Raw genomic sequence first — 15,276 nt, 5'->3', positions numbered from 1 at the left:
CAGGGCTTGAACTTGGGTGCTGGGGCTGACCATGAAGGAAACAGGGGCTTGGTTTCAGAGCAGACGCAGAATTTAAAGGCAAAGGCGAGGGAATGACTTAATAACGGAGAAGGATTCCTGGTTTATGGAATTACTGGGTCTCTTAGCATCGCTGCAAATAGCCAGACATGGTCTGTAGCCTGCACTTGGACTCACCTACCTGTACAGAACAGGTGAGACCTACAAAGATTGCTGAACCCTGCACACCACACCTCTACCATACTCACAGGAATACCTGGTCTTTAACTCCAATAAGAAAGGCTAGGAAGCCCTCTTGGGTGGATTGGCTTTGGCACTGGGGGCGGTGCCCTTCTGCCCTCTCTAGTGGGGCATAGTAGGTGGTGCAGGGCTGGCCTGTGAGGCAGGTACTGGCAAGCAAGTAAGAGTCAGGTAAAGAGCAGCAGGTTGTGGCAGGTCTAGTTTGGGTGAAAAGAAATAGTAGGCAGAAGGGAGGAGACCAGGAATATGAGGGCACCTGAGCCCACTGGTAGAAGGAAGCAGGGCCACAGAAATGGGTGACAAACCCACCTGCCAACTAACATCATCAAGCACACAAGCACAGTGTCACATAGCAATAGAATGGGAATAGTGTATTCAGACTGCATTCCAAATAATCCTTATTCCTAATGTTCATATCAAGAGCCTCCTGTCCCTAAGGGTACACCCCCCCTTAACCCCCCAGGAGGAGAGTGATAGAGACAGTGTGAACACATCCAGGTAAAGTTTTCAAGGTCAAGGGAGTGGCACCCTGTTCCAGCTGAGTTGAGGCTCCTTGGACAATGCTCCACCCGTGTACTGTGCACTAGCCAGGCAAGGATAGGAATGCTAATAGCTGGGAGTGGTGGTGGTGGAACTGACAGGGTGTATACTACACTCATGTCACTGTATGTGCATATCTAGTCCCATGTGTGCTATGGCATGTGTTCACAGAAATAAAGCTCTGCACACCCATCTGGGGATTTGGAGAGGGAACAATAAAAAGAACGAACCCAATCATGGCTAAGAAGCTAGGTTTGAGTATCAGTTTCCTGGGCTCCGTTTTTTTGGACATCCCAGTATCTCTCAGGTTGAAAGGGGAAACTGGCTGGAGTGGCTTGGAGCTCCCCAGGTAGCATTTTATGATCCAAACAGGAAGAGGAGAGGGCTTTTCTCCCAGCACATGCCACAGTTACCAGATTAAGCCGGTTGCCTTGGTAACCTTCTCTCTGGGCAGGATTTGGGATTGTCGGTTAGGGTGAATTGGGGAGTGTGAAGGGTGTGGGAGCTGTAAATAAAATGGACTTCTGAAAACTAAAAGGTTGGGGGACAGGACTCCCCCCCACACCGACAATTACTCAAGGACACCAGGTAATGACTTAAGTTCAAGACCTTGAATCCAGGAAATGGTCCTCCTGGAGCAGTAATGCTTTCCACCTTTTATTGCACACTGAAATCACAGGAAACTATAGAAATACTGATGCCCAGGCCACACCCCAATCAATTAAATGAGGAAGGGCCAAGCTTGTATTTTTTAAAAGCTCTCCAGGTGATTAAAATAATCAGGGTTGAAAATCAGAGGTACAACCCAGTCTTAGTGAGCTGTAGATGCTGAGATGACTCTGGGATTCCAAATTTTTGCAGTTTTTGAGTCACCCACAAGGTAGCGGGCCTGTGTGCTAACCAACCGGGGGAGTGTTGGTAAGGCACCTGCTTTCATGGTTAAAATAAAGAGAAAAGTAGAGTGGTATGAATTACAACCATGAGATGGGGGCCAAAAAGCTTTAACTGAGAGCTTAGCCTTTGGGTGTCTAGAAGGGGGTTGGGCAGGGCTATCTAAGGCTGATCTGTCTGCCCCTTGTACTCCACTTCTTTCTGTCCACCAAGAAGCAGGCTGGGAGGGCAGAGAGAACCTGGGGGCTTTGCTGAGCTTGAGTTTCTTCTTGCAGAGCTGGTTACCAGGGCAACAGAGAGCAATGGGATCTAACTGCAGGACCAGGGAAGCAGGAGGCAGGGGTGAGGGGGAAGCATCTCAACATTCTTGTTCCACCCCCAAGATTGGTTGGCATTCTTTGCATGACCCTGGAGACCAGGCCTACAGATATCATCATCATCATGTGGGGGAGAAGGGAAGCAAAATGACAATGGATGGGCTCGGAAAATTCATGGTTATCTGGCCGTAGCAGCAGCATTGGGGGAACTTCAATCTGTCGTTTTAAGAATATCCATGTCCCCAGTATAAGCCTTTCTGGAACTCCAGGACAAAAACTCCACATCAAATTCTCCCATACCAGCAAACTTCCATCCTATCCAGATCTGGAAGCAACAGTCAATTCAAAGCTGGGAATCATCCTGTGTGCACCAGGGGCCCAGGTAAAGGGCAGAATGATCCACAGTTGGTAGTGTTTGAGTTTCCCTTCCCCTTATCTGTATTAAGACTGATAGGAACCTCTCCCTTACATTGTGGTCCGAAATTCTTAAGTGCCAGTATCTTTATTTTTTTAGAAAGACACAAAAGAAGGCATAGATGTTCACATGGGCTAAGTTTTATTGTTCATGACACTTCCAAATAAGGGACTCCATGATATCCTGATACCTATGTGGTAATGTAAATGTGGTTTTCTTATCAGAAAAACAGAAGTGACGGGGAGCACAGACATACTTAGGGCCTCATAGAGGCTCCTCACCTTTCTGAGCTTCCATTTCACAAGTCTGAGCTGGCTTGGGTTGTCTCCATGGTAAGTGGTATGAGCCCAGTTTTCTATAACCACAGGAGCCACCACAACTTTTTTTTTTTTTTTGGTGGTGCTAGGGATTGAACCCAGGGCTTTATCCATGCAAGACAAGCACTCTACCAACTGAGAAGCTACATCCCCAGCCCTTGGGTTGTGACTGTGAATCTGTGAGGGATTTAGCAAGTCCTCTTCATTTCCTCCCAAATCAATACTCACACAAAACACTGGCAAGGTAGCCAAGTTTATAGTCTAAATTTTATTATCTCCAAGTCATAATGTTGATCACAAATGTGCACCCTTTAAAACAGTAACAACAACAACAACAAAAAATAAAAACAGCAACAACACACATGGAGAAATCCTTGCAACTAAACATAGTGGACAGACAGAAAACTGTCACAGTGTCTTAAGGTCTGGGAATCTGGGCATGCTGCCCACAGGCTTGAGGAGACATCTTCAGGTTTAAGGCAAAAGAAAGCCTACAAAAGGCACAACCGCCGGCTACCCCTGGAAGGAACCTCTTAGTTATTTCCTTCTTGGGGGTTACAGCTTAATTGCCTCTCCTCCTTCCTAATCCCACACCTTGACTCAGTGGCTAGGCCAGCTGCTGGAGGGAAGGAGTAAGAACAGACAGTGACATTACTAGGGGAACCTTCTCCCTCAGGTTCTGTAGAAGGACAGGGATAGTGGCCAAGTTCCCCCTGGCAGACACAGTGCTGCAATAACAGGAAGCTATCCCGCAGAGGCAGCAGGTTGGTGCCATGGACAGGGAGGACAGAAGGGAGAGCCCTTGCCCAGAAGGTGACTGACTGGCTTCCTTAGGCCTTAAGCCCAGGTGCCATATCTTCTGTTTGCAAGAACAGGACAACTTGGGGAAGTAACACCTAAAACACTTGTAGCAGGAAAATTATGGAGAAGAGCAACTGCAGAGGACAAGGTAGACTGCTTGCTGTATTTGCCTCTAGAGAGATGCATTGGTCCATAGCAACTGAGAAGGGAGTGGGGTAGGAATGGAAAGAAGAGAAGCAGGGTCCTCTAATTCCACTAACCTCAAAGTCTGAGTCCTGAGGACTGTGTGAATACATTCCCCTAAGGTGCAAAGACTCTCACTTGACCCTCTTTCCTTGAAAAAGTATCTGGTTTGCCATTTCTCCCCACAGTAGAGACTTTGCCCTCAGTAGAGGACTGAAGCCTACCAGAGCACAGGTACTGTTTGAAGCTCAGACTTGTAAAACCTAAATCAAAAAAGGGCTCCTACTCACCCACTCTGAGCTTTTCTCCACAAAGGGACACTGTGTGTAGACAGCTTTGTTTCCACAGGGTTAGAGGAGTTAAGAGAATTCAAGTATACAAGAGAATAACAAAGGCCCACCAAAAGTGAAAGGCCAGCTCTTTTTACACTTGGTTGATACATTCTCAATTATCTGGGATGCAGGAAAAGAGTCAAAAGGGAACCCAGAGGGGCTAGAAAACCAGAAGAATGAACTTGTTTCATTTAAAGGCAGAGAGAAAGAAACAGAAAAACTAAAAATATTAATTTAAAAATAGCAAGCCAGGCTTTAAAAACAAACATTTTAGGAAACAAAACAAACAGGCAGGAACTTCCCTGGGAGAAGACACTTAAATTTCCCAGGAGAAAATGAAGAAGAGCAAGACTTGGGCTTCTGAATCTATCCTCAGAAGCCTGGGCTGTCTGGGTCTCTGCTCCCCTGAGCATAGACAGCTCAAGTGAAGAGTGGAGGTGCGAGGAGGTCACCTGTTTCTCCTCTCTCCAGCAGAGCCTGTCCTCAGAGGAAGAGGGCTCCTCCTCCTTCAGATGCTTGCTGGTAGGGCCACCCTATACCTTTGAAGCCCTCAGGGTGATAGATAGCCAGTTGAATTTCTCTTCCCTCCTGAGATCTCATCTCCGCTGTTCTTGAGAAAGGATTGAGAAAGGGAAGAACCACCAAAATGTTAGTGAACCTCTGATCATTTACAAACTGTTCTCATGAAGCCACATTCTAAATAATGTGGTTTTGTTATGTTTTGTGGCACTAAGGATAAACCCCAAGGCCTTGCACATGCTAAGCAATGCTCTATCACCATGAGCTACACTCCCAGACCCTAAATGTTTTAATGATCTTAAAACACAGTAACCCTCATGTTCCTTCTCCTTTATGATCTTCAAAACTGACTCCTTCTGCTATATTACCTTCAATTCTGATTTCCACTTTTCTTGGTCAATATACTGTATTCCTGTGTATTTTCCTTACAGATTCCCAAATGAAACTGTCAAGTTAACAATAGATTCTGCTTCAACTCTGCCTAATACATTTGCAAAACAAAGAAACTGGCAGATTCTGTGTGTCCTTCCTTTAAAGCTTCAGATATATCCCATGATTATAACATAAAACATTAATTAGGTGATTTTGGTTGTTAAGTAAGCAAGTACAATCATTAGTTTTAAGAACAAAAGTCATAATAAGTTGTTCACTTACTTCTCTATGATGTTAGAGTTAAAATATTCAGGAAGTCATGTTAACTGGAACCCCTGCTTACAATCTGAAATAAAGTTAAAATTTCCTATCAGGTCATACCAAAAAAGACTACATTCCACAGGAACACAACCTGAAGAGCAGAGAAATTCTCTGCAAAATGGAAAGCCACTAATGTAAGCATATGCCATAAATATGGGGAGGAGCTCATACCTCAGGTGGAGGGGGCTTAATGGTGACTGGCTGGGGAGTCCTCCGGGGTGGGGAGGGCTTTGGCTGCACCTGCTGCTGGGCAGGGTTATAGTAGGTCACTCCTCCATATACCTGTGATGGAGCCTGAGACCCCACAAGCCAAGAGAAGAAAAAGCTAAGAATTATTTCATCCAGCCTATAACAAAGAGGAAACATTATCTACCCACAAAAATTAAGAGTACTGGAGAATTTCTATAATTTTTAAGTTTTAAGCTGCCCCCTTTAAAATAATGTGACTTTTCATTTCTGCCTTAATATGTCACTATTATGTTCTGGTTACTTCCTCCAAAATACTGCCCAGCTTTCTTCAGTTTCTACCATCTGGTAACAAATGGCAAAGGCTGAGCTCAATGGTGACACTCCAGATACAGATGGTATCAAGGAAGTTAAGCAGGACAAAGTAGGGCAAGTTGTCGAGGAGAATCTCTCTCTCTCTCTGTGGTGTGTGTGTGTGTGTGTGTGTGTGTGTGTTTTACTGGGGATTGAATGCAGGGACTTGCATAGGGTTTTTGCTAATTAAGTTACCTAGGCTGTCCTCAAACTTTTGGTCCTCTGGTCTCAGTCTCCCTAATAGCTAGGGGGTTATAAGTGTTTACCACCATAACTGGCTAGAATACAGCTCCTTTGTGCTGCTGAGTAAACAGCAGATATGATATACCCTCAAAACACTCAATGAAATACCGTTAAAGAAGCTGAAGTGAATAAACTGATAAGCATTACATAAGCTGCATTTCCAGCACCTGGCCACCAGGAGGCATCCTTGCCCCACATGAAATCAGCATCACTGAAAAGTTCTCAAATTCCTTTAGCATTCTCCTCACAGCACAGTCCTGTCTGATTTAAAAGATATGGACCTAGAAAAATCTGCTCATTAGCCATCTCACCTGTGTATTAGGATATAGATGAGGAGGTGGTGGGGGAGGCAGTGCTCCTGGAGCATAAGGGTAACTGGGATTACCAAAGTTCATGACTCCTGGAGCAGAAAAGTAAGTAGGAGCAAGCAACTGCTGGGGTGGTGGCTGTCCTGGAGACATGGACACTGGTGGTGGGTAGAGGCCTGGATTGGGCAGAGGTGCCGGTGTCTGGTGGGGATGTAAACCTGGACAAGAACAGGATGACAAAAACTGAAAAAGATACTTCCATTTTCACAGGATGGTCTGGGTGAACTGCAGCACAAAGCAGCTCAGAATGGAAATCCTCAGAATGGACTCAAACAGCTAGGATGGCCAGCCTCACAGGCTAGCAGCAAAGAACTCAAGTATGCTGGGGTTTATGGAGTACCCAAAACACATCCTTATATACTAGAAGCATACAGACAGAAGTACAAAACTTACCTGGGTGAGGAAGGTGCATTTCCGGCTGTACAATCATGCCCTGTGGGGGCAGTGGGGCAGGACTGTCACCATGGGTATAGATTGGTCCCTGGAACTGCACTGTAAGATATCATATTGTGACTCTCTTCATATCACAAGGAAATGTCTTCCTGTCTCCCAAACCCTTTAAAAGATGTCCTCAATTTTCCACGTGAAAAAAAAAAAAAAAAAGCAACTAGGCAATGTTTGAGAATAGTTTGAGAGGTAAGAAGGGAAATTAAGAGATAAAAGGCTGGCCTCTTAATTCACTTCACCATGCCAAGAAAGGTACCCAAACAGTAACAAACAACTCACGTGGATCATAGTAATGTCCCTCCATGATACTGATATGCACAGGAGGGGCAGGAGGCTCTGGCACAGGTCTCTGCCGCTGGGATGAATAGCGTTTCACTCGACCACCCTGGACACCCTGAGGTAAAGAGAGAGACCTGAACAAGACTTCTAATGGCTGACTCTCATATAAAGTTCTATCTTTTGCTAGATGCTGGAAAACACTTGGTAACTGGAAGGTGTTTAGTATTTGCAAAATAAATGAAAAGAATCAATATCCCAATCTAAATCTTCTACTCTACATTTCTGAGACTTAAATTAAAAGAAACATGAGCAATCAATGGGGAAATTAACATCAAGACCTTATCTTGGTTTAAACAGTAAACAAGCTATAATATGCAGCCCTCCCCCAATTACTCCTCTTCCCTTTTTGTACCATTTCTTCCATCCGGTTAAACTGAGGTGGAGGTCCTGCTCCCATGTGTATGTGGTTCGGCACACCTGTAGTAGACAACAAAAAGTGACTGTTTTGAGTGGGACTCAAGGGTGTCACCAAGAAATGACAAGTTGAACATGGGGAAAAGCTTTCTTCTTTTATTTATGTAATAATAATAATAATTAGTAGTAGTAGTAACAGTACTGGGGATTGAACCAGCTGGATTTCTTTTCTTTTCTGGTACCAAGGATTGAACCCAGGGGCCTTAACCATTGGCCCCTTTTTAATTTCTAGACAGGATCTAAGTTGTTTAGAGCCTCAGTAAATTGCTGAGGCTGGCCTCAAACTTGCAATCCTCCTGCCTCAGCTCCTGAGTCACTGGGATCACAGGCGTGTACCACCTGCTAGTTTTCTTTTTCTTTTTTTTTTTAATATTTTTATTTTTTAGTTGTAGTAAGACACAATACCTTTATTTATTTATTTTTATGTGGTGCTGAGGATCAAACCCAGGGCCTCGCATGTTCTAGGTGAGTGCTCTACTGCTAAGCCACAACCCCAGTCCTAGTTTTCTCTTTTTAAACTATCTCCTTATGGGCAATAATAGCATTTGAAAATTTGCCCCTATTTCCAACCACCTTAACACAGTAATAAAGTACTTAAACATAAAAAAAAAAAAAAATGACTTCAGTGAAGAAACTCATGTTCAACTGGGTGCAGCGGCACACACCTGTAATCCCATGTAGGAGGCAGAGGCAAGAGAATCACAAATCGAGGACAACCTGGACAACTTAATGAGATCATGTCTGAAAATTTTAAAAAACTCATGGTAGATGAGGTGGTACACACCTTTAATCCAGCAATTCAGGAGAGTGAAGCAGGAGGACTGAAAGCTCATGGCCAACCTCTGCAATTTAGTGAAACCTTGTCTCAAAATAAAAATGGACTGGAGCCGGGAGCAGTGGCGAATGCCTATAATCCCAGAGGCTCAGGAGGCTGAGGCAGGAAGATCACAAGTTCAAAGCCATCCTCAGCAATAGCAAGGTGCTAAGCAACTCAGTGAGTAAATAAAATACAAAATAGGGCTGGGGATGTGGCTCAGTGGTTGAGTGCCCCTGAGTTAAATCCCCAGTATTAAAAAAACAAAAACCAAACAAACAAACAAACAAAAAAAACCCCAAAGGACTAGGATGTGGTTGAGTGACAAAGAACCCTTGGGTACAATCTCCAGCACCAAAACCAAAACAAAACTCAACCAACCAATAAACAAAAACCCCTTATGCTCAAATTTCCCCTACCAAACACTTCCCTGAATAGAGGCCCTGGGAGGTTATAATTAGCACATTATCAAACATACTGTAAAATCTCAGCCCAGAAAATTCAGAGCAGCAACTGGAGAGCAGTTAATATTCTGTTAAATCTACTTGATTACATTATTGGCACAGGTATCGGTATTTGGGAAGATTCCACATTGGCTGAAAATTACTCAGGATAAAAAAGAATCAGAGACTGTCTTAGAATGACAATAAAGCACTAGTGGGAAGCTGGTCGTGGTGGGGCATGCCTGTAATCCCAGCAATTTGGGAGGCTGAGGCAGCAGGATCACAAATTCAAGGCCAATTTCAGCAACTGAGTGAGGCCCTACGCAATTTACAGAGATCCCTATTTCAAAATAAAACAAAAAGAGTTGGTTCAATCCCCAGTACCAGAAAAGCAGAAAAGTAGCTCAAAAAGTAGATCAATCCCCAGAATCCCCCTCAAAACCCCCCCAAATCAGCCAAGTGTATCTACTACTCTTAGAGATCAATTCTAGGTCCAATATAGGCTACACTGATTTGGGGTATTTAAAAATCACATGTACTAGAGGAGGGTGTTGCATTCCCAGTTCAGATGAGGACTTCCTATCTTTAAGTTTCCATTAGTCTTCAGAAACTAAGAAGACACCTCAGCCTATCTGGTTAGCAGACAAAGCAGAATGGGCAAAAGGGACATTAGGTCCTACTCTGTAGAACTATGTTGTTTAATATGATGACTCACTAGCCATATGTGACTGTTTAAAAATTTTTTTTTAATATTTATTTTTTAGGTGTAGATTGACACAACACAATGCCTTTATTTTTATGTGAGGCTGAGAATCAAACCCGGGTCCTGCCCATACTAGGCAACTGGTCTACCGCTGAGCCACACAATCCTAGCCCCAATGTGGCTATTTAAATTTTAAATAAGTTCACTTCCTCCCTCTGGTCACATTTCAAGTATTCAAAAGCACCAGAATTACATAAAGTTCTACTGGGCACTCTGTCTCTAGAAGGCTAATGACATTTGACAGACATTCCTTCAAAAACAGAAGAGCCCAATCCAGACTCAAATGAGAAAGTTTCTGCCTTCAAATATTATCATTAGTGGGGCTGCTGAGAATATATCGCTCAGCTGGTAGAGTGCTTGGCTCCAATGCACAAGGCCCTGGGTTCACCCAGCACCACACACACACACACACGCACACATATTAACCATTAGCTCAAACAGTGTGCAGTGTCAGGAGCAACAGCTGGTGTCTCAAACAATTAACAACACTGCCACCTTCTTCCACTTTGTTTTTCTTTCTTCCACATTTTTTTTTTTAAAGAGAGAGTGAGAGAGGAGAGGGAGGGAGGGAGGGAGAGAGAGAGAGAGGGAGAGAGAGAGAGAATTTTAATATTTATTTTTTAGTTATTGGCGGATACAACATCTTTGTTTTGTATGTGGTGCTGAGGATCGAACCCGGGCCGCACGCATGCCAGGCGAGCGCGCTACCGCTTGAGCCACATCCCCAGCCCTGGTCTTGCTTTTTGAAAGAAAAATAATGCTGAACTTTTGCTTAAGAAATTATGAATACAATAGTATTTCTGAAATTTACTACTCTTTGCTTTTCTTGGTCTGGAGTTAAATTTATAGTGGTAAACACATGTAACTGAAGGCTACCACCTCCTACTCCCTGTAGTAGGGCAACTGTGAATGGAGAAGTGTGAACAACCCTTAGAAACACATATTTTTGAATTATAGAGTCATATTAGAGTTATGACTTAGAGTCATATTTTTAATTCTGATTTGTGTGGAAGAACCTCATGACTATCCTATGAAAGATATTTTAGAAATGACCACTTACTTGTAATAGTGAGACTAAGAATCCATACTTTCTTGTGTTTATCTTTGCAGCTTCAATTAAACTAAAACTGGGGCAATGTCTTTTGTAGAAATAGAAATTGAAAGTACTTGCATCAATGGTATTGGTCTTGGAGATCTACTCTCCCCATTCTTTCCTGAAAATATTTATCTTCTCTTTCTGAATGGCAGTCAGATATATTCTCCAAAAAGTGCTGCCCATTCATGGCATATCATCTAGATTAATTACTTCAGAGCTCTATAAAACTAATTTCCAAATATTTGGTGACTTACCAAGGCTATTCAGGTTCTGATTTTTAGCTAAACATTGTTCTTTTGATAATAGTTGGGATGAGTATGTTGTGAGAAATGACCTTCTGCACTGGCATGGTCAGAGGAATCTTGGTGGCTCAGCACTTATTGGTCAGTTAACTGGAATTCAAACCAGTAAAATTCTTTAATCAAGCATTTGTAGTAGTACTCATAAATATGTCAACATTTTATTAAAGAAAAGGAGTTAGATGCCTGTGATCCTAGTGAATTGGGAGACTGAGACAGGAGGATTAAAAGTTTGAGGCCAGCCTCAGCAACTTAGTGAAACCCTGTCTGAAAATAAAAAGTGCTGGGGACTTAGCTAAGTGGTAAAGCACCCCTGGGTTCAATCTCCAGTACCAAAAGGGGGAGATTAGGGGAAAGACTGAACTCAATTTGCCCTACTGTGATAGGGAAAGCCTGGATATCAAGGATTCTAAGCCCATATTTCAAAGCTTAAATAATTTAAAGGAAAAGGTAGAAATAATATTACCTCTTATTTGAATAATTCCTGTCTGGCTGGCCTGCCTGCCTCCTCCTCCATGTTTCCCTCTCTCCTTCCCCTCACCTGCCTTCCTTACAGTTCCTATCAGACATAGAACAGATTCTATTTTCATTGGTTTGGGTATATTTTCCCCATAGTATAACATCATCATTATGAATAACATTGTTGGACACTTATTATATACTAGATATTGTTCTAAGTGCCTTGCATGTGTTGATTAATATTCATAACTGGGGCAATTACTTTTATTATTGTTGCTGAGGCACAGAGACACAACGTGCCCAATGTCTCTGAACCAGTAAATGGTCTAGCCAATATTCAGACCTAGAGGATCTGGCCCCAGAATCTGTGGTTATAACTGCTGTGCTATCAGTTATCAACTTCAAAAGGTAAATGTGAAAAGATGACACAAATAAATCATTATTTTCAGTCAGGACAAGATCCATTTTTTACTTTTGCTTTTAAGTAGAGCACTGAACAATTGACAATCTCTCAGGTGACATATGGGTTACCCATGTTATATGTTTAAAAGGTGGCTGGCCAGTGCTTGGACTTTAGTCTGTTGACTTATAACTAGTGTTATTGGATGTCAAATGAGTGACCTTGGCAGTATTTGGATTGAAAATATTCATTTGCCAGGTATACCCTGTATTTTTTCCTTTCCTTTTTAAAACTACCCAGGATTCATCTAGAAGTTTCTGTAATGTGAGATGCATTTTATATTTTTTCTGAATACCTAATACATTTCAGGAAATTAGAACCAGTGAGTTTGTGGGGACCATTCATCAGCTGCAACATCAGATGCTGATTTTTCACTGACTTGCAGGCTCTTTGCTTTACCATTTCAAAGCATAAGAGAACTCCAAACCATTTTGTGGCTTTGGAGTGTCCCTGGAAGTTGATTCATGTTCTCATTGCAATTTCTTTTACATTGCATTTTGGCATAATGCCTTTGACTAAAAGGGATATTTTTCTAATGTCTTTGATTTAATTTAGAAACAATGTTTTTTTTAAATTTTTTTATTTTTTTAATTTTTTATTGTTGGCTGTTCAAAACATTACATAGTTCTTGATATATCATATTTCACACTTTGATTCAAGTGGGTTATGAGCTCCCATTTTTACCCCATATACAGATTGCAGAATCACATCAGTTACCCTACATCACCCTTTTCACCCACCCTAATTATTTCCTATAATTGCTACCAAAATCCTTCTTCAAGAACAGTTCAAATGATGTTTCTCCCTGACTTAGAAACAATTTTCTACACATTGTACCACATATTCAACTGAAAAGGATTTGAATTTCTTTATCAGTGTTCATTCAACGTACCCTCAAACTCCTCTTAGTAAGCTTGATGCCAGGGGCACTTTACCACTGAGTTACATCCTCAGCCCTTTTTATTTTGAAAGAGGGTTTTGCTAAGTTGTTGAGGGTCATGCTAAATTGCTGAGTCTGGCCACAGTTTCCTGACTCACTTGGATCACAGGTGTACTGCACCTGGCTCCAAACTAATCTTTTAGCCTTCTTATATTTTCATCCTGATATATGTCATACCTATATTCAGTGATTCTATACTGGAATTGGTGGCATTTGGAATTCTATTGGTGTGTTTTTGTCATCAAAATCAGTGAAGGATAATATGGATATTTAATGATTAAGAGTGACGCTGTTTGGTGATTCAGAGTGAGGCTGTCAAGCCTTAAAACAGAACCCTTACCATTTCAGAATTATTTGACCAAAACTGCCCATAGAAGTCTTGTTTAGAAACCAGAAGTTTCTAGTTAAACCAGGTTGTTTTGGGGTCTCCAGAAACCATGTATGCTTCCCCAATAATACCTCTTTGCTTCAGTCTTCCCTCTCTTTGCTAAACTTCCTCTTTATTCAGAATTGTTTGTCATTTTCCCATCAATATTTGGAGTCTAGCATTTCTATTGCAGCCTTTCTTGAACTCTACCTAGAAGTTTGTTCTCCCTCTATTATGGTTTAAATGTGGTGTTCTTCAAAAGCTCACATGTGAGATAATGCAAGAAGGTTTGGGTTATAGCCTAGCCTTAACCTAATTAGTGAATTAATTCCTGATGGGATTAACTGAGTGGTGAATAGAGGCAGGTGGAATGTGGCTGGAGGAAGTGGTTCACCTCGGGCTTTGCTCTGCTACACTCTTCTACCATGATGTTCGGCCTCACCTTGAGCCCCGAGGAATGGTGCCTGCTTTCTGTGGACTGAGATCTCTGAAACCCTGAGCCCCCAAATAAATTTTTCCTCCTTTAAAATTATTCTGGTTAGGTCTTTTAGTCACAGCAGTGAAAAAGCTGACTAAAACACCCTCTTTCCTACCAGAATTGCTGAGCATACTGTGGTGTAGTACAAGTACTAACATGAGGATCAAGATCACATAAAATGTTACCACTAACTAAATGTATGACATGGGGCAAATGGTTTATCTTCTCTGGGCCATACTTTATTAATTCAAAAAGTGAAATGATAGGATTGAAATTGACATTTCTTAAGGTTCCTTCTTGCTCTGCTAATTTGCTGTAAATCCCTTTTCACATATCTTCTTTTATTTTCATCAGTCTAGGATTGTTAGATCTCTTAACATAGCATTTTGTATATGATGTGCATCAAAAAGTTGTTGATCTGGCCAGTCCAGAGAACTTTATACTCTTTGCTTTTTGTCAGAGATGACATTGGCCATTGATTGAGCAAGTTCATTATACTTAATCCAGTACCTATGAATGTATGTATGCATGTATTTATGTATGTATGTATGTATGGGCTATGGAAAGGGCAAGGATGGTTTTGCTAAAGCCACTTAATAAGTAAGAGCCAATCATAGATAATTAATGTTGGGGTATTTATTAGCATTACCTAACAGTTATAGAAAACATCACACATTAAATGAATTCAAAAGAATACAGTAGATTCTGGTTTTTGTAATATGCAGAAAGACCTTCTCTGACAAAGAAGCAATAATTATAAAAGATATATCACGTATGTTTGTAATCCTGTGATCTGAAACAGGCTGTTTGTCTTAAAATTAGAAGTTTTGTAGGCTTCAAACGTGTTCAACTGGCACTTGCTTTGATATAATAGTTCCCTTAGAGATTGACTGGAATCACATCCATGCTGTCCAGATGTGAATTCACAGCTGTGATTCTGCATTATGATGTACAGGCACAATGCAAAGTACCTCATTTGCATAATCTTTCCCAGATGCAGGGTTTTTCTTAAGCCTTCCTCAAGGGTTGTCACTAAACCTGAGCATCAAGGCTTGTTTGAATCTCAGAACTACCTCAGCTGTTAACTTGGTGAAGCCAATCAGGTTGTCAGCTGATATTTCTCTAGTGTTGCCACTTTCATTGAAAGATTTGGATACATGCTGAGTCATTGCTTTCCAATTTTTTCTTTTAAGAAGTCATATAAATGTATTATTTGATTCTTATGATATCCAGGATTTTACCCCAAGAGCCAATCTACTTTGAAGCAAAGAGTTGAGTTTGGCTCTGGTTACCATCTCCTTCTAGGAGGTGATGAAATTATCATGATTAGTGACTTTTTGGATTCATAGGGCTCCTGTTTTTTTTTATTTTATTTTCTTTTGTACTTCCTCCCCAAGTAACCTAAGCCTTTTCTGCACATCATGGCCAATGTTTTAGAAAATTAATAATAGCACAAGAATTTCCATTGCATGTTTAGAGCCTATGTATATATTTATGAGAGAGAGGGAGAGGGAGAGGGAGAGGGAGAGAGGGAGGGAGA

General features: G+C 41.7%; 1 protein-coding gene across 1 annotated transcript in view; it reads right to left on the bottom strand.

Annotated features, from left to right (window-relative positions):
• Window positions 1-2,987: 2,987 nt before the first annotated feature.
• Window positions 2,988-15,276, bottom strand: part of Casc3 (CASC3 exon junction complex subunit) — a 31,404-nt gene continuing 19,115 nt past the window's right edge. Inside the window, 7 exon segments of the mRNA XM_015495776.2 lie at window positions 2,988-4,664; window positions 5,228-5,291; window positions 5,438-5,560; window positions 6,361-6,575; window positions 6,811-6,909; window positions 7,144-7,258; window positions 7,556-7,620. Coding sequence (XP_015351262.1) covers window positions 5,268-5,291; window positions 5,438-5,560; window positions 6,361-6,575; window positions 6,811-6,909; window positions 7,144-7,258; window positions 7,556-7,620 — 641 coding nt within the window. The 3' untranslated portion in view covers window positions 2,988-4,664; window positions 5,228-5,267.

Source organism: Marmota marmota, unplaced genomic scaffold (genome assembly GCF_001458135.2).
Source record: "Marmota marmota marmota unplaced genomic scaffold, marMar, whole genome shotgun sequence".
NCBI lineage: Eukaryota > Metazoa > Chordata > Mammalia > Rodentia > Sciuridae > Marmota > Marmota marmota.
Note: the sequence above shows the minus strand (reverse complement) of the source record. Positions and strands in the feature narration are given on the sequence as shown.